Source organism: Periplaneta americana, chromosome 16, assembly GCF_040183065.1.
Source record: "Periplaneta americana isolate PAMFEO1 chromosome 16, P.americana_PAMFEO1_priV1, whole genome shotgun sequence".
In the NCBI taxonomy this organism is placed as follows: Eukaryota; Metazoa; Arthropoda; class Insecta; order Blattodea; family Blattidae; genus Periplaneta; species Periplaneta americana.
The window spans coordinates 77502526-77527574 of record NC_091132.1 but is presented as its reverse complement, the minus strand read 5'-3'; the positions used below and the strand labels follow the sequence as shown (position 1 = coordinate 77527574).

The 25049-nt window shown below is 35.5% G+C and overlaps 1 protein-coding gene across 2 annotated transcripts in view; it reads left to right on the top strand.

The window, feature by feature from the left end:
- The window catches only part of Cep290 (Centrosomal protein 290kDa), an 84085-nt gene extending 73450 nt beyond the window's left edge, over positions 1 to 10635 (top strand). For both annotated transcript variants that reach the window (XM_069849645.1, XM_069849644.1), the window contains exons 34-39: positions 444 to 610; positions 702 to 777; positions 3309 to 3437; positions 4562 to 4718; positions 8324 to 8442; positions 10410 to 10635. In XM_069849645.1, coding sequence (XP_069705746.1) covers positions 444 to 610; positions 702 to 777; positions 3309 to 3437; positions 4562 to 4718; positions 8324 to 8442; positions 10410 to 10478 — 717 coding nt within the window. In that variant the 3' untranslated portion in view covers positions 10479 to 10635. The remainder of the gene's footprint in view (positions 1 to 443; positions 611 to 701; positions 778 to 3308; positions 3438 to 4561; positions 4719 to 8323; positions 8443 to 10409) is intronic.
- Positions 10636 to 25049: the final 14414 nt, after the last annotated feature.

Below are 25049 nucleotides of genomic sequence, written 5' to 3'. Positions count from 1 at the left end.
ATCACTTCTCTACCTTTGATAGATTGTCTGATAAAATAAATTAATTTAAAAAAATGGTCAAATGTCAGTATTTTCTTCTAACACAAAATAAAAAAAAAATATATTATTTATTAAGGAATGTAGTTGAAAGAGCATGATATTGTAAACATGAGTTTCACCATTAAAATAAAAGAGAGAGAACATGAACACGTTAATTAGTTTATGAGGTATGAGGGAAACGCTTCATCACTGCACAGTGAACTGCCACTGTTTTCAATTAAAAGAAATAATAATAATTTTTTTTAAATCGTAAAAATATTTTTTTCATATAGCAGAAGGACAGTGTTTCACATATGCCAATTTTCATTATTGTACAAGATACAATAATGAAAGAAAAAAAAATGTTGAATATTTCCAAAAATTTTACTGCTGTAAGCTGTAAGTGAAATTACTCTGATGTTCAGGGAAACACAGCAGTGTCTGAAGAACTAGAGAAACTACAAGAGACTAATGCAACACTTCAACGAGCCAATGTAAAACTGGAGAGTGAAAATCTGGAGCTCCGACTTGATCTGGAGAAGTATCGAGCTGACACACCTCGTCTCAGGGAGCAAGTTCAACATCTGGAGAAGTCAGTTAATTGCTTTTGTCCGTAATAAATTAACAGTGTCAAATTTTTAAACCAGATGTGGAGATCAAGAGTTTTTTTTTTTTTTTTTCAGGTATGTTTCACTTCTGAAGACAGAAACTGCAAACCATAAAAATGACAGTACTGTAAACAGCAGTGATGGAGTAGAGGTCAGTGGCTTTAAAATAAGAACGTAATTAGCAATTAAACAGCCTGTGATGAAATTTAGCCAAATCTTAGTATTCGGCATTACATATTGCCTTGAGTGCAAATGACGTTAACATAACTCCGAAAAGCGATTTACGAAACTGAGGCTGTAAGAGATATAAAATTTGAACCACAGAAATGCAAGAGTAGTCTTATTTTTACAAGTACACACAGTTTAGTTAAAAAAAATACAGAAGAAGCCATGATGGTATACTGTATTGTAAACAGGTTCTTTAGAGCAGTGGTTCCCAACCTTTTTTGAATGACGACACACTTTACTGAACACCCACGATATCGTGACACACTTATTTGTTTTTATTAAAAATAATGATATAATAACAACAACCAGTGCTTTTCTTCTGGAGAGAAAGGTGGTGGAACTCTGTGTAGAATATTAATTTATAGTGGACCGGAAAATGATTACTGTTCACTGCGCAGGAATTTTGTCGCTTTTAAGCACCTTTTCGTCCAACTAAGACTTTCAAGGTCTAAGCAGAATTCAAAGAAAAATAATATTAAAAACATAGCTATTCACACATATTTCGGTTCCATGATGAAAAATGTAACAAAAAGGTGCCGGAATACCAGAGCGTTCTGTCAGAAAAGGGCACTAATAATTTCTATATAGTGTTGGACATCCGGTATTGTAAATAGATCGATATTAACACGCAATCGAAAATTCTGGGGGGGGAGAATAAGCAACAACTTGAGTGGCATTAGAAAAAAAAACAAAGATATGTGTCAAAAATCTCAACCTGTCTATTCTGGATGTCCGATAAAATATTTTTATTATCATTTTTGGAAACTCACCTATTTAAATTAATGTGGGTTGCACAGAGTTTCTCTATATGTGGCCTTATGATTGACAAGCCAACATGTAAATCATCTTCAAGATGCAGCAGTCTGTTATTTTGTTTAGAGTTCACTATTTTCATGGTAGAAAATGCTAATTGATTGACATAAGTATTATGTTGAAAATGGCAGTTCTAAATGTGTTTTTAGTTTATTTGGCACCATCGACTGAATTGACAAAATATTTCTGCACGTAAGACATTCGGGATTTTGTTTATTTCATCTTCATGCCACATAAAACCATACTGCAAGCATTCATCACTATAATATTTATGAAATGCAAATCCTGAAGGGAACTTTCGCTCACATTATTTGAATTAGCACTGCTGTCATCTAACCCGAACTTAATTCAGATTGAGTTTTTTAATTAAAAATTTATCCATAAAAAATCTAAATAAAGCACTTTTCATAAAATAATCGCACTATCACGCACTCACACATATATCTGAAACTGACCAATATGTTCTAACAATTCTAAACTCTGTTGTTGTTGTTGTTTTCTAATGCCAGGCGTTTGACAATAAAGTCATTTGACCTCGTGCACTCCAATATTTTTCAAAGATATTATCATGACCAGCCAATGAAGCACAGATTTTGAGGTGTTCCGAATCCATTTCTTGGTTTGAGTTGCACAATGGGCAGTTAGGGGACTGATATATTCCAATTCTATGCAGGTGTTTGGCCAAACAATCATGGCCTGTTGCCAATCTAAATGCAGCTACAGACGATTTTCGTGGTAAATCGGGAATTAACTGTGGATTTTGATGCAGAGAGTTCCATTTTTTCCCTTGGGATTGTGTTATCAAATTTTGTTTGTTGAAGTCTAAGTATGTAGATTTAATAAATCTTTTCACAGAGTAATACGTAGATTTAGTAACAGGTCTGTAAGTAGCAGTGCTGCCCTTCTTTGCTAAAGCATCTGCATTCTCGTTTCCCAGGATTCCACAATGGGATGGTATCCATTGGAATACAATTCTTTTATTGAGCGATATTAATTGAGAGAGCATTTTAGTTATTTCTGCTGTTTGAGATGAAGGTGTGTGTTTAGAGACGATTGATAGAATAGCTGCTTTGGAGTCTGACAATATAACTGCATTCCTAAATTTATTGATGTGGCATAGAAGGTTCTAAACTCTGTTTATTACTAAGTGAAAACAGTAAACGAATTACTAAGCATTGTTGGAAGGGTTCACTTTCATTCGAATTATCGCCACGCAGGAAAATTAAACTGAGCATGTTGCAGGTGTTCACGTTTCATTGGTAAAGTCAGTCTCAAAATAAAATGTACCCAAAGTATTGGAAAGCACGACTGCTAATGGCTTCATTGCCAGATGCAAGGCACTAGACAACAACAACAATAAAATGTACCATATCAAAGACTTCGTTGTCAATAAAAAAATGCGTTGTAAAGAGACTTCCTGGATGGCATAAAATTTATGTTTCAGTTCCAATATTTCGCGACACACTCCGTGGGGCTGTGCAACACACCAGTTGGAAACCACTGCTTTAGAGTACACTGTTAAAATTCATAAATCAGGAGTGGTTGAGATCATTTGAGTGCTAACACTGTCGATCAATTAGACCAGTATTATTAAATTATTTTTCTCGTAATTTAATCCTAGTAATATGAATTCCCTTGCAGTCCAAATCCAGGAAGTCAGTAACAGACCTAGAAAGAACTGTGATAGCGATGAAGAGAGTGGTGGAAAAGTTGCAGCAAGAGAACAAGCGTCTGCTCTCAGCTAAAAAAAATTCTACTGCAGAGCGTAAGGTGAGCCTGCTGAACCACCTACAGTAGTTCTATACCGAAAGTTTACTACACAAAATCATATCAAATTTTATACCATAATTCTACATTCCATCTCTTCTTGCAAGTAAGTTGTATAGTAATTGCTCATCTTTTCATCTTGTATGATTTTCTATTCTGTTCTCCTTTCTTTCATTTCATTATTGTCCAGCTTCTTCTATTTCTTTCTTGCATATTTTCAGTTTGTTGTCTCTTTTATGGTTAATGTATATTGTATCATCTGTTGTAAGGTCTTAAATAGCCAAAATGCGTGTGTGTGTGTGTGTCTATATATATATATATATACATACATACATACATACATACATACATACATACATACATACATACATACATACATACATACATACATACATTTGTTTCAGTGGCGAGTGCTTGACTCTGTAATGTTAATGTTATGTTTTATTTAACGACGCTCGCAACTGCAGTGGTTATATCAGCGTCGCCGGATGTGCCGGAATTTTGTCCCGCAGGAATTCTTTTACATGCCAGTAAATCTACTGACATGAGGCTGTCACATTTAAGCACACTTAAATGCTATCGACCTGGCCCGGGATCGAACCCGCAACCTTGGGCATAGAAGGCCAGCGCTATACCAACTTGCCAACCAGGTCGACTTGACTCTGTATCATTCATATATATATATATATATATTTTTTTTCTTCCTTGCATAAAGGACTCGCCCTAGTTTTTTGTTATAAAAATCGAAAAATAAGTGCATCTATTATGCGTGTAAATATGATACTTGTGTGCGCTGTGGCTCAGACTAAGAATCTTATGGTGAGGGTAAGTGAGCTCACTAGTATACTAGTAGAAGCGTAGCGAGGAAGGGAAGCTTCTCAGTCCACTTTCTTCTTCCCCTCACATCACAGATTACTTATTCATAAACTACTATCCCACCTTTTCTCTTGAAGACGAAGGTAGAATCAACTTTGAAATATTCTATGTTCCATAGTTCATCAATTCCAAACTTCTGACAATCAGGATGTGTGTTCCCTTTCTTGCTTAATTTTATTAAATTAGGAGGGGAGAATTACATCTCAACAAATACTGAAACTTTATTTATGGGGTACAATGACTATTTACAGAGCTCAGCAGATAAGCTGAAAGCTGAGCTGCGAGTGATGCAGGCAGAGAAGAAGACTCTACAGGAACATTTTCTTGAGTCAACTGAGAGAGTCAAACAACTTATGGAAGACTTGGACAAGGCCAGTGTGCAGATCAGACTTCTACAGGCACAACAAGGCAAGTACCAGGACTTATGTTAAATGTTTGGCTAAGAAAAATGTAATTTCTTAATATTAGTCTGATTTATCTATGCAATTATAGACTGAACTGAACTGAACAAAATTTATTATTCATTATACGAGGCGTGTTCTTAAAGTAAGTTCCATTTTCAATTATAGCTGTCGCATCGCTGTAATCATTATTTTGCACATGCATGTTTTCTTCTTCAGTCCTCAGGCAAGCTGTGCATGCAGTTTCAGAGCTTCAGTCCGTGTGTGTGTGGTTAGTTGTGATCAATTGAAATGTTTAAAGTGATCGAGCACCCCACAGCCTGTGAGATGCGGTCTGTTATCCGTTTCTTGAATGCGAGAAACATCAAACCAGCTGACATTCATCGTCAACTTTGTGAGGTATATAGTGATGATGCCATTAGTGATGGAATGGTCAGAGATGGGTTAGGAAGTTCGAGGGCCGCGTCTCTTTGCATGACGAGCAGCGTATCAGTCAGCCATCTTTGATCAATGACGATTTGGTGCATGCTGTCGAAAAAATTCATGAGGACAGGACGTTCACAATTTCTTTGCTTTACTTAAATTTTCTACAAATGTCGCGGAGTGTTCTCTACAAAATTGTGACAGATCGATTACGATATCGAAAATTGTGCTCATGATGGGTACCCAAGATCCTCACCGAAGAACACAAAACCAAATGAGCTTCCAGTGCATTGAGCTTTCTCACACGTTACAGTGAGCAAGGCAATGCGTTTCATGACAGGTGACGAGACTTGAGTGTTTCACATGACACCTGAATCAAAGCAGCAGTCCATGGAATGGAGGCACACTGCATTGCCAAGGAAAAAGAAATTCAAACCATGTCAACACGCATGTTTTTTGGGACAGAAAAGGAGTCCTACTCATCAAATTCTTGCCTCGGGGTGAAACCATTAATAGAGAAACCTATTGTCAGACCTTGAAGAAGCTCCGTCGCGCAATTCAGAACAAGAGATGTGGGATGCTGACCGATGGAGTTGTGTTGCTTCATGACAACGCTCGGCCACACACAGCTCGTGACACCCAAAATCTCATCTCAAAATTTCGTTGGGAACAAATTGACCATTCCCCCTACAGCCTGGATTTGGCTCCAAGTGACTTTCATCTCTTCCTGCACCTCAAGAAGTTCCTCTGTGATGAATGAAGTGAAAACAGCAGTGCAGGAGTGGTTCGAATCGCAGGCGGGCGAATTCTACAATGAGGAAATAGAAAGACTTTTGCCACGACTCGATAAATGCCTCAATAATGGTGGAGATTATGCTGAGAAGTAATTGAAGTGTGGGGAATACAATGCAACAAAAATGGTTTGTAAATATCTTCCCGTTTACTTACTACACCCTTTCGGAACTTACTTTAAGAACATACCTCGTAATAACTGACGGCTTAACATACAGTGCGATCGAAAAGTCCCTCTGCAGTTCCATTAGTTCTAGTAATCCTGTAAAAAGTTGGCACTTCCCCATTAATTCCGGTTTGACAACCTCACATCCCCAGTCAATCATGTGCTTAGCGGCCAGTGCTGCCACTTGAATTCTCTGCCTAGTGGATTCTCGGCTATACAAGCACTGTGGAGAGACTTCTTAATCACACTGGGTGCTATTCATAGACATTTCGCAGCATGCTCTACGAGCGTACTAAGCTAGCCCCGGCTATACACTGGTTACTAGTACAGAATTCAAATCATATCCTATCGCTAACACTAGTTTATTAATACGAAAAGCGCTGATCATTTACCGGAAGCCCACGCTAAAAATGTCTATGAATACGGCCCACTGTATTTTGTTAGCCACGGCATAGCTCAGGCAGAAGCAGGCACACTGATCCAGAGTTGCAGTCAGACATCATCTCACTATCACCAATGCTAAATAATCTAGTAGGTAGTTAATACAGAGTCGTTAATGAAAAAGTAAAAAAAATATACATAATACACCAAAAGTCACATGAGGGAAAAATTGTTGTTGTCTCTAATATGTGGGCTTATGAAGGGTTTCGATTTTCATGTCCGCTTTTCAGTATAGATAAAAGATTAATTTACTGTCGTACAAAGCTCTATACATCTGTAAGTATTTTATATTTCTAACATATACGTACAGATGAGAAGGCGAGACCTGGCATGTGAGTTGTACAATAGTGGAAAGAATGAGCTATCAGAAAGAGAATTTGTTTCATGATGGTTAATATTATACAAATCTACTGACACAGAAGTTCATCTCAGACTAAAACCTATCTTCCCCCTCCATACCCATTCGTGATATAATCATGGCGCATGATAAGGTCACAGGACAGGTCTCTCCTTCCTTACTGTAGTTATAATAAAATTGTAAGGGTACTTTCATGATTAGAAAATTATGTAGTTTTCCTACATAAGCTATGAAATAATTATGTCCTGCTCTTTCTCGAAAGTTGTACCAAAGTTAGGTTATCAGTATTGTAAACTAGAACATATATTTTTTCACTCCTATCTTGATTTTTTTTTTCTCTCAGACTGAGGTTTTGAGTGGCGTTTTTAATGCTTTAATTTCAATTTGTATCTGTTTCATTCCAAACCCTTATTTGATAGTCTGAGCTCTTATTTTAAATATGCTGAGATCCATTGTAATACTATTATTTTCTCTCTCATCTTTACAATAAAATCTTTCTGCATTAAATTTTATTTGAAAATTCCTGTAACATACACAGTTGTTTTTCTCCAACTAATCCAAATTAATAATTAGACAAAGAATTAAGATCTCTCATATGCATGGTCAGATTTAACAGACATTAGTCTCATTCTGCACAGGAAGTACGTACACATATAAAAATTATTTTTTCGGCTCGACAGAATGAACCTGATTTTTTTTAAATACATATTTTAAACATTAGATCAAAGAGAATAAGAATGATGAAACACCAGAAGAAAATTTCATATAACCTAATATTTACTTATGGCTTTTAAGGAACCCGGAGGTTCATTGCCACCCTCACATAAGCCCGCCATCAGTCCCTATCCTGAGCAAAATTAATCCAGTCCTTACCATCATATCCCATCTCCCTCAAATTAATTTTAATCTTATCCTCCCATCTACGTCTCGGTCTCCCCAAAGGTCTTATTCCCTTTGGTCTCCCAACTAACACTCTATATGCATTCTGGATTCGCACATACGTGCTACATGCCCTGCCCATCTCAAATGTCTGGATTTAATGTTCCTAATCATGTCAGATGAAGAATACAATGCGTGCAGTTCTGTGTTGTGTAACTTTCTCCATTCTCCTGTAACTTCATCCCTCTTAGCCCCAAATATTTTCCTAAGAACCTTATTCTCAAACACCCTTAATCTCTGTTCCTCTCTCAAAGTGAGAGTACAAGTTTCACAACCATAAAGAACAACCAGTAATATAACTTTTATAAATTCTAACTTTGAGATTTTTTGACAGCAGAGTAGATGACAAACGCTTCTTAACCAAATAATAACAGACATTTCCCATATTTATTCTGAGTTTAATTTCCTCCCGAGTGTCATTTATATTTGTTACTGTTGGTCTAATAATCGTTGCAATTCTTAAGGAGTTTGGTGTACATATATGTACTTTCAGATGACACAAGTGAGTTGAACCTCGTTCGAGCTCAACTAGTACACAAGAATCAGCTACTAGAAAAAGTGAAAGTATTGCTGCAAAGAGCTGCAGCGAAGGAGAAAATACTTCGTGACAAGGTACAACTGTTTGAATTGTTAATTTGTAAGGAAAAAAAAATTATACATGCACAAACCTTTACATAACATAAAAATAAAAAGAGATCTACATAATTTATTCAAGACATGTTGGCATAAATGTTACTAGTGAATAGATATTGATTTTAAGTAACTGAACAATATTCCCTTTTTTCGCACCCAAATACTGCTCTCACCCAAGTTCCACTCCACACATAATTCAATCTCATTCAATAAAACAGAATATTAATATATATTTCTTCTTCTTATTCCACTCTCCCCTCATTTTATGGCAATTGGGCTTTAGGATCTTCTTCTTCTTTTCCAATAGCATCAGGCTTCTCCTTCGAGCATCCCAATAGCTGTTATATCTCACTTTACATTATTCAGTGTGGTACATTGACTGAGGTGGTTCGAATCCATTGTGGAGTTTAATAGTCTGCTTAAGGTGCAGTGTCAAAATCTAAAATTTTGAATCTGTGAGTACCATATATACTCGAATAATCCCCGCATATTTTTTGCAAAAATTGGCAGCTGAAAATTGGGGTGCAGGTATTATTTGCGACAAGGCTGGTACCCTGATCTTGAAGCGGTAGCATGTGTTGTGTGTAGAGGCAAGGGTTAGTAGTGGGAAGCTTTGCGTCAGATGTGGTCGATTTGGTAGGTGTTAATCATGGCTTCAAGAAGTTCGTGCTATAGATCTTTCACTGTGAAAGAAAAATTGCATATTAACGGTATTAAAGAAGTGGAACGAGTTGGTAACAGTCCAGCAGAAAGGAAATACAGTGTAAAAGAAAGTTGCATACGTGATTGGCGTAAGAACAAAACGTGACTTGAACAGACCAGGCCGGGCATTTCGAGGACAAAAAGCCAAGTTTCCAGAAATCGAAAAAAGACTTTGCTGTTCTTACTTAAGCAAGATGCAAAATTAAAATTCTTTTTGTTTTATTGCAGGTGTTGGATTGTGTTGCAACATGACCAATATAATAAATACATCATGTAACATTATTTTTCTTTGTAATAAAAGTGAACAATTTTTCTTCAAGATCTCTTTCCATAAAATTAGAGTGCAGGGATTATTCAAGTAACCTATATTTATTTATTTATTTAAATCCACCACCAACAGAAGCAGGCTTCCAATTTCAGGTGGCTTACATAGATACATACACAAAATACATAATAAGAAAAAAAACAAAACAAACAACACAAACAAAAGAAAGAAAATACATAACGGTAATATATGCTAGAATATAATATTGCAGTTAATATAATGCCAAATGTCAATATAATGATGCAAAATTATTTAAAAACTAGAGTAAAAACATTATAATACACTTCTTCATAATTTAAATATCTAAAGAAATACAATTCTTTTTAATATTGTATGAAATTTTTCAACTGATAAACTGAAATCTAATTGAGAATCACAGTTTAAAGACAGAGAGTTGTAAGTATTACACATAACAAACAATGGAGAGTTATTGAAGAAAACAGTTCTAGGAATTGGAATAACAAAAGGTTGCCTATGACGTAATTCTGTTTTTTTTTTTTTTACATATACAGTATATAAGTGCTTTGCTAGACAGTCTTGACCTGACTTGAGTCGAAAGCTGCTACTGCTTCTTTTCTTGTTTTTCCCTGATTTCCATAATTTTCAAATTTTCAGTTTGTTAATGTTTACTTTTTCGATCAGATGTTGTTTTGACTACTGTTTTTAGTGAGGTTAAATGTACGCTGTTTTTCTTTATCTTGGTTCTCTTCTTTGCAAGATTATCAGCAAGTTCATTTCCACACAGTCCTGCATGTGATGCAGTCATATCTTAATATTCCAACTAATATTTTTCTCATATAACCTATTAAAGGTTTTGTTGAAAATTTAAAGTTCTTAATCTATAGGAAGAGATCAGACGTTTCTGTATGTTTCAGAAGAACTTATGATCACTAGAGTGAGAGATATATTTCTTTTTCAGGTGACAGCTCTGCAACACCTCCTTCCTGACAGGTCTGTGCCTGACTGTCGCGGTGACAGCAATGTGTGATGTAATTTCTAGTCAGAAGACTCTGGTTTCTATGCAGGCTCATAGATTTCCCAGATGATCTGCGCGTTTTGTGTAATGAGTGCTGTTTTATGTGTGAAATGTGATATTTTTGATCTCATACCATATTATTTTAAATAAATAAATAGATTATATCTGATATTAGCTGCATTCCTCTGGAACATCACTTGGAAAATTTGCTGGTAACTTACATACAACATATTTAAGATAATAATAATAATAAATAATTACAGACAGGATTGTCATGCACTATCACACGACCAAATATGCTCGATGAAGGAAAAAAAAAACACTAATAATATGAAATATAATAATTGAAACTTGAAGGCTTTAAGGAACCAACCTGGACAAATACCCAATGTCCCATCCCTACCTTCCCGTGGTGCAGCTGTTAGTAAGCATAATTTTACAAGCTGAACTAAAGGGAGGGGCTACTCATCAATTAGCACTGGTCAGCTTGATGAGTTATTGGCCGAATTTGGTATAATTTTCCTCTATTCAATACCCAATTCCCTCTTTACCCTTTCTTATCCAGTCCTCTGACTGAACTCTTACTTTCTTCGACCCTGACAGTATTAGAGCATTCGAGGCCTACGGGTTCATTTCACTTTCCTTCCTACCCTTCCTACTTTTCTGTTCCTAGTGCTGACCTGCTATGGCACTAAAATCGTCCTCCAGTGGCTTAGGGAGGGAAAGCTGGTGATCAACAAGATCTCCCAACTAGGTCCAGTGTACCCGTTGACCAACAGCAGGTGTGGTCTTCCAGACATTCTGGGGGTTGTGTGTGAATGAAGTAGCCACCAAAACGTTAAAATATGGTGTTCACTTAAATTGGCTACAACTTGCCATTTTTTATCTTTGAAAAATATTGGAGTGCAAGAGGTCAAATGACTTTATTGTCAAACGACTGGCATTATAAAACAACAACAACAACATTTTATTTTTGAATGACAGACTATACTACTAACAGAATTTCCAACTTTTCAGCAGTCACGTTCATGCATTTATCTTTCGAAATGTTTTTGTACATAGAAAATGATCTTTTTACGTCACAAGAAGGTGCAAATTTAAATGATGAAATTTGAAACAAAGTGAAACCAAATTTTTTGTCTTCAACATTTTCACCACAAATAAGTTTTTATACTGAACACATAAGTTAATAATCGGAATTTGCATTAATGACTTTGTCCAGTAGGCAGATTCTTCTGAACATCTTCAATAAATTCAAGGGAATCAACAAACTGTAGTCGGCCTTAGTAGTGTACTTGGTATAGCGCTGACCTTCTATGCTCGAGATTGCGGGTTCGATCCTGGCCCAGGTCGATCGCAATTAAGGTGTTTAATTGCGATAGGCTCATGTCAGTAGATTTACTGGCATGTAAAAACTCCTGCGGGACAAAATTCTGGCACACCGGCAACGCTGATATAATCTCTGCAATTGCGAGCATCGTTAAATAAACCATAATATTTATTTATTGAACGAACTGTAGGGTCAGAGTCTCCAACTTACAAGGAGAGGACACGCTCTGTATATCACCGAATTAAATCAGATTTTGTGACATGAAAGTACAAGACACACTGTTTAAAGTCATACCTGGTATGGGTGGCCAATGACCCCTCGTTTTGGAAATATTGGCTATTGTTTATGACATACTTCCGTTAGGTGCCTAATAGCGAAGCATTAGAGTATGTAACGGCGTAGCTCATTTGGTTGGATGCTGAGTTGTCATCCAGGCAACCCGAGTTCGAATCCTAATGCGTTCTGATTTTTTAAAGCTTGATATTATTATTATTATTATTATTATTATTATTATTATTATTATTATTTTAATTCACTTTCAGTTGTCAGTTCCTATATTCAAAGCCATGTTGAAATATGCGTGGTATGCATAAAAATTGATAAACGAACGAGAAGTATATGTGAATGTGAAGGATATCTGTTTTGCAGTAGAAGTGCGAAAAAATGTGTGTGACTGTGGCCAACCTTCTTTCATTTGCTGTGCATGATGCAGGAAATATGTATGTTTTGTGTGTTTTTATGACATCATAATGAATCGGGTACAAAATGAAGTGGAATAGCTGCTACAGAAATAGAACAGACGCCAGTACACATCTTACCTTCCTACGTGAGCAGTATTTCATTGCTTATCCTTTACAATACAATGTTAGTTAATTAGTAATTTGTTTAAAACATGATGAAGCATTCAATACATTGAGAAATATGATATAGGTATGTAAATAGATAACTTTGATCACAATATTAATCATTATTAAAAGAAAAAAATATAGGACCAGTTAAGATTCGAACTTAGGTTGTGTGGATAACAACTCAGCATCCAACCACATGGGCTACGCTGTTACACAGTCTAATGCTTCCCTATTGAGCACCTAATGGAAGTATGTCACAAACAATAGCCAATATATTCAAAATGAGAGGTCATTGGCCACCCATACCAGGTATGACTTTAAACAGTACGTCTTGTACTTTCATGTCATACAATCTTATTCCATTCGGTGATATACAGAGCATGTCCTCTCCTTGTTAGTTATTGCGATACACAATTTTGTAAAGTCTGTCCACTGTGCCACAATATCTCTTCTCAAACATTTAATCAAAGACATTGCAATATTTTACACTTCACATTTCACCACAGAACACAAATTCCGCAATTCAAAAAGCAACTGTACATACTACCTGTCCAAATTGAAGATATGTAAGAGGAAGCATGTTAGCACTATTGTCTCCAAACTGCTGGTAATAGGTATAGGAGGGATGAATGAGAAGGATCCTTCTAATAATAATTTTGGTCTCAGGGTAAGGTTTGTATACAACAAGAGTTAGAAGTTTGGAATTCCAGTGTGACAGTATAATGAGGGGATTGGCTGGTAAAGTCCACAAGTTCTCAGATTGAAGCTCTGCGAGTCATTAGTCCTTTCACTTAAGTTATATTTTTCAGTACATACACTCAAATATTGAAAGCTCAGAAATACCAGACTCTAAGAGGCAACATTTATAAAATGCAGTATTATGCGATTTAACAATTATGCACTAAAACTATAAAAACGGACGTAATATGCAAGACAAACTTCTAAATAGGCCTATGCTTTAATAGACGTAAAATCTTAAGAATAAAGATTATGCTTAAACTTATCCCTATTAAAAAAAAATGAAAATATACACGAAAAGAGGATACTTATTTCGACTCACTAAGCCATGAAATGGATATTTGTCCACACCTATGGAGTAACAGGTAGTGCATCTGGCCGCGAAACTAAGTGGCCCAGGTTCGATTCCCAGTCAGGACAAGTTACCTGGTTGAGGTTTTAACCGGGGTTTTCCCTCAACCTAATATGAGCAAATGCTGGGTAACTATTGATGCTGGACCCCAGACTCATTTCACCAGCATTATCATCTTCATCTCATTCAGATGCTAAATAACCTAAGATGTTGATAAAGCGTCGTAAAATAACCTACTAAAAAAAAATTGATATTTACAAAGTTTGAAAAGTGTAGCAAGCTTATATGAAAACATGCATTTGAGTACAAGTCCTTTCAAATAGTTTAATACTGTGAAATTTAAAATCAATTTAGACTCCCCAAAAGTTGTTATAAAACAATATCATTCTACCGTTGCAGAGTGAATAAAAAGACACTGGCCCAAATCAATCTAGTTACCAGTATTGTGTTGAGAATTGTAGTTTCAATATTTTTTTTTAAATCGTCAGTCAATTTAAAACAACCTGTCAGCGGAAATATAAAGGATTTTTTAATTCTAAATACCAGTTATTGTCTGTAGAAACAGTAAAAGAAAATTTTTCTTTCAGTGATGCAAGATATACTGAAAGATGGTTGTTTAAAAAAACGATTTGGCTTTCCTATTAGCAAATCTAAGCTTTTTGTGTGACGCCATAAAAAAAACTCGAAACATCCAAAAACCTGTCGTCTGAAACAGGGAGGTGCGTGCCGTGAAAATTAAACTAGACTCGCTACCAGGTCCAGAAGTAGAAGTACTAAGTGACAAATTCAAGAATTTGTTTGGGAAAAACAGTGGATATAAAAAAATGTGTAAAGTTGCTCAAGTATTGGAGAGTGTGCCTGTAGGTGAAATTGACGGTGTTTGTGTTTGTGACATTCCTCTCTTTAAATATGCACATCCGTCGTCCTGTGATGTGGAAAGATCGTTTTCACAGTAAAAGTCGTTGTTCAGAGATAATCAGCATGCATTTGTGATGGAGAATTTGAGATGACCTTTGTTGTTCACTGCAATTCTCGGCCAACTACTAGCACTCAAGTGTGGTTGGTGAGTACCTAATAACATTTTTTTTCCAAGCTAAGTAAGGTATTTTTGTCATATTTATAAAAAATATATTTTTTTTTATTTTTAGCAAATATTTTCGTACTTTTTAGCACATAAAAAATTAATATATTTAAATTTTTTAGCACATAAAAATCCGCTCCCTAGTCATGAGGATTAACTATTACCGCAGCGACAACATCGGCAGCTTCTTTCCAGTGTTGCCAAAATTGACGGAATTTCAACTTAGCGGACGGGAAAAGAATGGCTTTGACGGGTGACGGATTTTCTGGCGGAAATTACGATTTACATCGCTTTTGACTTTTTTTTAGCGGCTGTCATTTTTAATTGTTTTATTTTTTGGAGATTTTAATTTTTCTTTGAACAAGCCCTGCCCGTGCCGTACAATGCTAAGGAATCGCCCGTTTCACATTTCTTTGTAATCAAGTCAGAGGTTGACGAACTATTATTTTAAATAAGATTGGTAAGTAAGTTGTGTTAAAATTTGTTTTTTTTTTTTATTTGTATATAGACATGAGATGGTCTTATTATTATTTTTTTTAATTTTGACGGATTCTGACGGATTTTCAGGTGTTAGACTACGGGAATAAAATTTATGTGTTGGCAACACTGCTTCTTTCTCATTCCTCACAGATCGTCTGATACGCTCACTCTTGTGTTTCGGCTGCACCACACCGTTTGTATGCACATGCTTTTAAAGACGCTGGAAAACATTGTACGAATGATGGGCCCGCAATGGATATCTCTCTGCGTAAACATGCTTCTCTGCAATTCCGATGGCATTCTCCAAGTATCATCAACATTTTGTCGAATGCTTCTTCATTATTTTGTGAATGACATTTTCCAAATAACAAACCCAAAGGGAGACGACGTGATATGAACGAATAAACAAAATTCACTGTTGCTATGCAAAATAAATGACAGTGGAAAGTGACTTGGTTTCGAGATTTGCAGTATTTACTACCTGCTACCGGTACAGTACGTACATAAACAACATACAGCATTTGTCAGAAGATACCATTTTTGTTGCTTTGTGAGTAAATAAAAGTTAGAGAGAAAAAAAGTTTGAGTAAAAGTTGTTTGTTTTTAAAAGTAGTTTCCAACAGTAACTTGAATGACACATGTTCTCATTTGAAATTTCGAAGTTGACCACAGGTAGCCCTACTTCCGGTTTATTACGAGAAATGGTTTTACCACCAATCGATTCTTTACATAGGTTTTGGTACCAATTTTTTTAATGAACAACCAATATCATATAGTTTTCGAGAAAAAAGGCTGATACGGGTGGTCTGAAATACCTGATATATCAGAGCAAAGATTATCTCTGCTTTTGAAAAAAAAAATATTCTTGAAATATTGCACCACACATGGAAGGAATTACTCATTGGATATTAATTGTGTTGTGTATAAAATGGTAGGCATGTAGAAGTCTATTGTAGTTAAAATTTCCATTCTTCTGAAATACCGTATATTAACATATTGCTGGAAAATAAATTGCAACAGTTCTCATATTACTGAGTTGTATTTCAATTCTTCCCAGACGGATTACTCTGTATATTTTAAAGTATGTTTGCATCATTTAATGATTTCACGTCCGTATATTTCATTATCATTTTCCTGAAGTTTGAAGTCTTTTAGTTAAATATTTTTTTGGATATTTATAACTGAATTACATATTTTGTAAATTTAAATTTCACTACTTATGTTTTGATTATATTCTTAAATTACCAATATATCCTAATATACAGTTCTAATTGTAGATTTTCTGTGCTGTACAAATATGTGTCTCAGGTTTGTTAACGTTATGTAAATATTTAACTTAGATTCAATTACATTTATGAATGCATGTAAGCCATGCTTTTAGTTATAGTAGCATCTCATTTAGTCTTATTGAATTTGGTATTCCCAAGAAACTAGTTCGATCAATTAAAATGTGTCTCAGTGAAACGTACAGCAGAGTCCGTATAGGTCAATTTCTATCAGATGCGTTTCCAATTCCCTGTGGGCTAAAGAAAGGAGATGCACTATCACCTTTGCTTTTTAACTTTGCTCTAGAGTATGCCATTAGGAAAGTCCAGGATAACAGAGAGGGTTTGGAATTGAACGGGTTACATCAGCTGCTTGTCTATGCGGATGACGTGAATATGTTAGGAGAAAATCCACAAACGATTAGGGAAAACACGGGAATTTTACTTGAAGCAAGTAAAGAGATAGGTTTGGAAGTAAATCCCGAAAAGACAAAGTATATGATTATTATATATTGTACGAAATTAAAATATAAAAATTGGAAATTTATCCTTTGAAGAGGTGGAAAAATTCAAATACCTGGGAGCAACAGTAACAAAATTAAATGATACTTGGGAGGAAATTAAACACAAAATAAATATGGAAAATGCCTGTTATTATTCGGTTGAGAAGCTTTTATCATCCAGTCTGCTGTCAAATTTATAAAACAGTTATACTCGTATTACCGGTTGTTCTTTATGGTTGTGAAACTTGGACTCTCACTTTGAGAGAGGAAAATAGGTTAAGGGTGTTTGAGAATAAGGTTTTAGGAAAATATTTGGGGCTAAAAGGGATGAAGTTACAGGAGAATGGAGAAAGTTACACAGCACAGAACTGCAGGCATTGTATTCTTCACCTGACATAATTAGGAACATTAAATCCAGACGTTTGAGATGGGCAGGGCGTGTAGCACGTATGGGCGAATCCAGAAATGCATACAGAGTGAGTGTTAGTTGGGTGGCCGGAGGGAAAAAGACTTTTCGGGACGCCGAGACGTAGATGGGAAGATAATATTAAAATGGATTTGAGGGAGGTGGGATATGATGATAGAGACTGGATTGATCTTTCTCAGAATAGGGACCTATGGCGAGCTTATGTGAGGGCGGCAATGAACCTTCGGGTTCCTTAAAAGCCAGTAAGTAAGTAAGTAAGCATCTCATTTAGAGACAACACCGTATACAAACGTCGAAATAAATATTTCCTGGGCTTCAGTTATAATTTTAGATTCAATATGACGTATAAAAGAGGCTAGATCAACATTTCATGTATATTACGTTCGTGTGGGTTTGATGTTTGATGAAGTTCAAAGCCTTATCTCGCTCAAGTCAATGTATTCATTACACGCGTGTAAACTTGTTTCATTATGTATTTCGATTAAGAATTTAAAGTTTCACGATCGCCTCACATCAGCGTCCTAGCAAATGAAGTCTGAAACTTGTTAACAAACATTCTGCCGTGTAAGAGACACAAGAGATACGAAAAGGGCTTGTCAGCAGGGTTATTCATTAAGTTAGCATTTGTTCGGAACTTTCAAACTATATTTACTGTAACATTAAAAGTATGAATAACTTTATACTTCATCCACTGGGGATGCTAGGGATGGAATATTTCGATGAAGGAAAATTATATTACCTTGTGATACGCGAGCCTATTTTCGCTATACTTGAGCAGATTTCATTACATTTACATTTTCATTATAAAAATATTTCAGTATCCCGATGATTCCGTGAATACGTCTTTGTTTTATTGTACTTGATGTTATTTCTTTATCATTAAATATGTAGGCTAGTATCTTTTGTTTAATGTGACAATAAATTCTAAAATAAAATTTTTAGTTCACTCTCCTCTATTACATGGATTATTCCAGTGACATAACTTCCTTGACATGGTCAGTTATGTGTGGATAATGCTAGTTGTTTAACAGATAACGTTAATCGTTTATTGACTTGCAAGAAGATAACGAGTCCACACCTGTGGAGTAATGGTTAGCGCGTCTAGCCGCGAGACCAGGTGGCCCGGGTTCGAATCCCGGTCGGAAAAAGTTACCTGGGTGAAGTTTTCCCAAGGTTTTCCCTCAACCCAATATGAGCAAATGTTGGGTAACTATCGGTGCTGTACCCCGGACTCCAACCACGAGAAAGTCTTTGGGGACTGAAACGAAGCGGGGTAATGCTGTGAATGAATGTTGATGTCATAAGATGTCATAAGGTCACACACGTGGGTACTCGTATCTGCATTGACTAGCTCTCACAGCACAAACAATAACATTGATACACACACATATTAATACTACCCTAGTTACAAAATTAGATCACTGTTAATCTCCTGGTCTTTTAATCTCTCCATACAGGAAATAACATACTCAGGAGAGCGCATGGTTTTTAAATTGACGTTATAACGGTAATATTATCTATCTACCAGTGGCGTAGCGTCAATGTAAGCTAAAAAGCTCAGCTTCCCCAATTAATAATAATTTCATAATAAACCTACAGTCTATGGGCAAAATTATATATTAATTTTAATAGAATTTATATTTATGCGTTAAATATTGTGATGCGGCAGCTCAAGATGATTTGTGATGCAGCAGTAAACAAGAAGCCTGCACACACCAGCTTCCAAACAGACTGGTTACACTCATTCTTCTGTGTAACCCACCCAGCAGATTTTCCATCCCTTTTTAACTAAACTATCCTGGTCGCAAGGCCCGCAAGAAGCTAGCTTTGACATTGAAAATAAGTAGTTTACGAGTTATCCCTTTTCGTGAGTTGTGTTCAGTTAAAGTGTTAGTGTGCATTGTGGCCGATATAATAAATAATGAATGAAATAACAGTTCCTGACACAAATTTACTTGAATTTTTAGGACAATTCTATTATCAAGACTGACTTACGAACAAAAGTGTGATCTAAAAAACAAATGACCGACTCCCTTGCTGCCAATGAAGGACAGAAACAAAAGATAGACGCATACTTACGTAATGATACTAATACTGTATCTATTGACCGTTAATATTGTGGTTTCTCTAACTATGACAGGGAGTGAGCTAATGTTATACATATACGTATCTATTTGTTAGAGATATGTGTAAACCGTGAAATCATATTTTACTACGTACCATTTGAGGTCATGCCTTATTGGTGTTACGAGGTTCCAACCAATCTTCGACTGCTGACTTGACATTGACTACTATTTATTTTAAGACTATATTTTTGTAATAAGTTTTCTCATATTGCGTGAAAGACAACTTGAATTAGCTTCCCCTGCTCAAAATTTCATGCTACGCCACTGCTATCTACTTCGCTCCAATAGATGACGCAATAGTAAGCACATTCCTTTCACGGTTGATCTCCTGGTTTGAGAACAGTATCACCTTCATCTCATTCAGACGCTAAATAACCTGAGATGTAGATACAGTGTCGTAAAATAACCTCCTAAAAATGAAGATTACGTATCATTCGATATATGGTAGTAAGTGGTGCACGCAGCATGTAGCGAACTTCGTATTATGCTAAAGATGTTAGATTTTCTCATCAATTTATTGTACCTCGATGAAAGACGTATTTACGTCAAAAAAGGAAGAAATGTTGAGATAATGTGAAATTTTTATTTCGAGATTAATACAGTAAGACAAGTTTTCGGCATCCATGATAAAGAAAAACCACTTTTACTACGAGTATATTGTCTCTCTGTCCGTGTGCTGGTTTCTCCGTCCGTTTTAAATATAATAATAATAATAATAATAATAATAATAATAATAGTAATAATAATAATAATAATAATTTATTTTAGCTGGCAGAGTTAAGGCCGTAAGGCCTTCTCTTCCACTCAACCAGCAAAAAGTGTATATACATATGCATGAACTTACAAAAAAATTCAACAATTTGATTAAGTGAGAGTTACATGTATACAAGAGTTATAGACGAATTAAACAACAAAATACTATTAACTATTAATTAGACACTGAAATAAACTGTGTAGCAGAATTAAGCTAAAATACATAGAATGTTAATATACTTCAAATAATATTAGATAATAGACAGAGATTATTATGAGACAATTTTGAAAATACAGCACTATCAGAATGATGTCTAAAGAATGAAGTAACAATGTAGTCAGTGATAGTTTAAATCAGTAAGATTGGAGTGAAATGCTAATAAGGTTATCTTTTAAGCTGTTTTTAAAGGTGTTTATTGTCTTGCAGCCCCTAATACTTTGTGACAAGGAATTCCAGGGTGATTCGAAACCTCTGCGACAAACTCTGAGGGGTGATAAATCTAACAATAAGGAACCCTTTTTGTTAAACAACCTATGTCTTTTGACGCGTCGTTTCGAAGTTACCGTTGAAAATGTTTGTCAATGTATGCGAATGTGTGCACCCCCTGTTTGTTTGTTGAGATGTTTGTAAGAGACGAGAAGGGTTGTTGTTTATTTACGTAATCCAATTCCTAACCCATACTGAACAATGCTTCTTACATTTCTTCGATATCTTCGTTTCGCTGGCACGGGGATTGCTACTACAGAAATTCCTATTTGCACAACTTTTATCGGCGCCATTTTATCCTACTTGAAAACAAAATAACGTGAATAGGTTATGTTTGAACTGCAACTTGAATTCAAGTTACTTGAAAAGTGTGAACGAAGCTTAATTGTATTACGAGGTACGTAGCCTACTTATAACTTGGAAAAATCTTTAAGTATCTACGTGGAGTACAAATCCGGAAAACATTGGAAATTTAGCCTAAATGTTTCCAAACATTTTTAAATATTTGGCATATAACTAGGGTGACCAGACGTCCTCTTTTGTCCGGACATGTCCTCCTTTTTAGGCCTTTGTCCGGGATTCGGGCGGATTTAAAAAAATCAAGAAATGTCCTCCTTTTCGTAATTTGTATGCCTAATATTTAAAAACTATCTGATTTGACGCCTTTCTCAAGTAATTTGCCTGTAGATGGCAGCAGCAACGACGGAATATACTCTTTGCCAACGATCATAACTCACTTTGCTCCTATTTCTTACTTGTCGTTGCTTTCATCATGTAGCACTCTGTAAAATCATTTTATATTATTAAGTTTCATCATAAGTAGACCTATGCTGTAATAAAATATATATTGACATAAATTCAAATATAATTTAGGCCTAAGCCTAAATCTAAATAGATATCATCTGTCCTCTTTAATAATTGAATCGGTTATTTCGAAAACGTAACATGTACTGTTCTACGCAAACTACTTTAGTAGCATTTATTACATTAACCAAGCTAAAAGTCCATTTCTTATCAATTTCTACAGAGGAAATATGTGGCTTATTTTATGATTTTTAACAACAATATGTTATAGGAAAGAGTAAAGAGCATTCTAGTTAAAAAAAAAAGTAACATGCACGAAAATGTCACATGTTACGCTTTAGAAATAATCGATTCAATTACAATTCTCTTGATTTTGATATGTAGCTAACTGTAAAATCATTATTAAATTGTTCATAATTACTTTGTAATAAAATAGATATTAATATACTTTTAAGTAGTATGATATAAGCCTAAATATTCAGGATGTTTCCGAGGTAGTGCTACAAACTTTCAGGGATGATGACGAAGGGCACATGTATCAATTTGAGATAAGGAACCATGGTCCGGAAATGACTGAGTCGAAAGTTATAAGCAAAAATAGTTGTATGGAAATGGAATTGTAACTTGGCACCACGTGCCCTACTTCCCTTAACCTTTGGAACAGTCGTGGAAAGATGGTATGGGCCGGATGTTTTCTACCTGGGTACTTTGTCCAATACAATCTGCGAGCTTGTCTACTGTTCCCATTGGCTCATCCGTATTCGAAAATCATGAGGTGCTTATTCCGCTCTCGTGTACTCCTCCATTTCACTAGGACTGATCGACTGGACACTGCAACTTGTACACATACACTGCTGTCTACAGACGTGCATATCAGGACCGACCATGTCCATTACACATTACGCTATCTGCATTACTTTAGTGTAGTTTCCTGTCCCCACCCCTCAGACAGCACACTGAATGGAATACTGTAAGTAGACAACGTAAACAACGTCAGATGAATACAGTATCTGTAAGGTGTACAGATAAATACACATAAATAAGGTGTACAGAGGAATAAAATTATGTCATTTCCACACAACTATATTTGTTTGTAACTTTCGACTCGGTCATTTCCGGACCTGGGTTCCTTATCTCAAATTGATGCATGTGCCCTACGCCATCATCCCTGAAAGTTTGTTACACCACCTCGGAAACACTCTGTATACTGTAAATATTTTGTAATAAAATAGATATTGAGGAATTTAAACTACATGTATAATAAGCCTAAATCTAAATACATATTTTTTGTCCTCTCTTTTCGAACAATGTCCTCCTTTTTGAAGCTTTGTGTTCTCTTTTTTATCGATATAAATCTGGTCACCCTACATATAACTTATATTTATATAAGACACACACACACACAATTTGATTTCGCACTACATAATACAAACGCACCTCCCAGCAAAACAACTGAAGAAATCTGAAGATATGAGGACCTCACTAGTTCTGAAGATGGCTCCCACTAAGCTGAAACTAGTCAACTAAGTACCAGTATTTATAAACACAATTAACTCATGAAAGTGATCACCATAAATTATATTTCTAAGATAAAATTGGGTTTATCTAACATTTTCGAGTCCGATGGTTATCAACAGATCTCACATTTTCTTGAAACGTCACGCGATATGCTTTATAAAGCACCAATCATTTTATTTCATTCGTATAAAAGATACTTTAGAAATGAGTTTCTACAAAGAACACATAAATTTGTGCTGTAAGCAACAAACAGATATACACAACGCAATAGAGCGGTACTGGGATGAAAACTCGATACTTCTGGCAGTAACTGAATTACTGGAGACCCTACGCAGAGGTTTTCTTACTGAAGAAGCAAAGGCGGCACAGGGGCAAGGGTGGACCAGGAGAAATGAATATGCAATTTCCGGGCAAGTAATTACGTGATTGCAAAGAGCCGGCCAAGCTTTCCGTATCAAACGCTGTTCACAACAAAAGAATGACAAACAAATGAATACTAATGCAGCGATATTCAGAACTTTTAACTTCCCTTTCGCAACGTAACAAAACCATCTTGTTGTGTTTATTGTAACTTGTTTTGTGTTTACTTTTTAACTGTGTTTTCTTTTTATTTTTGTGCTGAATACTGATTTCGCAGGTTTACTTCTGTTTATATCGCAAACAATCCCGTAATTTTAAGTTTATATCCGTTCGTTTGTAAGATTTCCTTTTATTTGTATTACTTACGTTTGACTTGCAGCAATTATCTAATTTAATTCATACGTCACGTAACACATGAAAGTGACTTCGAGAACAAAGTTCCTTGATATACTGAAGTTCAAGGTACAGGCAAAAAGTTAGAGTAGAACCAATGGTTCTGATATATAGTCTATTGACGTAAACACGCTTTCGTTCTTGGGCTAATTTAAGTAAATATTTTTTTTACACCATCGTGTTTTTGTGCACATACCGCTATAGTTGACAGGCTTTGTAAGTTGGATTTACAATTATTGCACAGTCAGTGGTCCAAAACGCAAATCTAGCGGGGCAAAATTAATAACTTCTCTCCTACCTAACAGATTTTTATAAAAACTTCGTACCGTACAGGTATTACAGGTAGCATATATTTTTTGTCTACAAACTCTGATTACGATTGTATAAGAGGAACTACCCCTTTCTAGAGGGTGCATTTAGACAAAATTAATAACTTCTCTCTTATCTAACTTCTAACAGATTTTTATGAAACTTTGTACAGGTGTTACAGGTACCTCATATTTGTCTACAAACTCGGATTAGGTGATTACAATTGCATTAGAGGAACTACCCCTTGGTAAGGAGTACCTTTAGAAAAACTGATAACTTATCTCCTATCTAACAGATTTTTATGAAACTTTGTACAAGTATTACAGGTAGCATTTTTTTGTTTGCAAACTCTGATTACTATTGTATGAGAGAAACTACACCTTTATAGGGGATGCATTTAAACAAAATTAATAACTTTTCTCCTATCTAACAGATTTTTATTAAACTTTGTACAGAAGTTTCAGATAGCATATAATTATTTTTTTTATGTATTTGTACAAACTCTGATTACGTTTGTATAAGAGGGAGCAGCACTTAAACAAAATTAATAACTTTTTCCCTATCTAAAAGGTTTTTATCAAACTTTCTGCAGAAGTTACAGGTAGCAGGCCTATATGCAGTTCGAAGGCTTATGATATCTGCAGAACTAATTTCGTGTGTGCCATCACGTTGTCTGTAGCAAAAACCCAAACGTCATACTGTACTGTGAATCAGGCTTTGAAGTTGATTGCATTGCAATGCAAATATTGGAACGTAAACTAAACGGTGGGATGCGCTATGACGTGAAGTACGGGAGTGAAGAGGAAGAT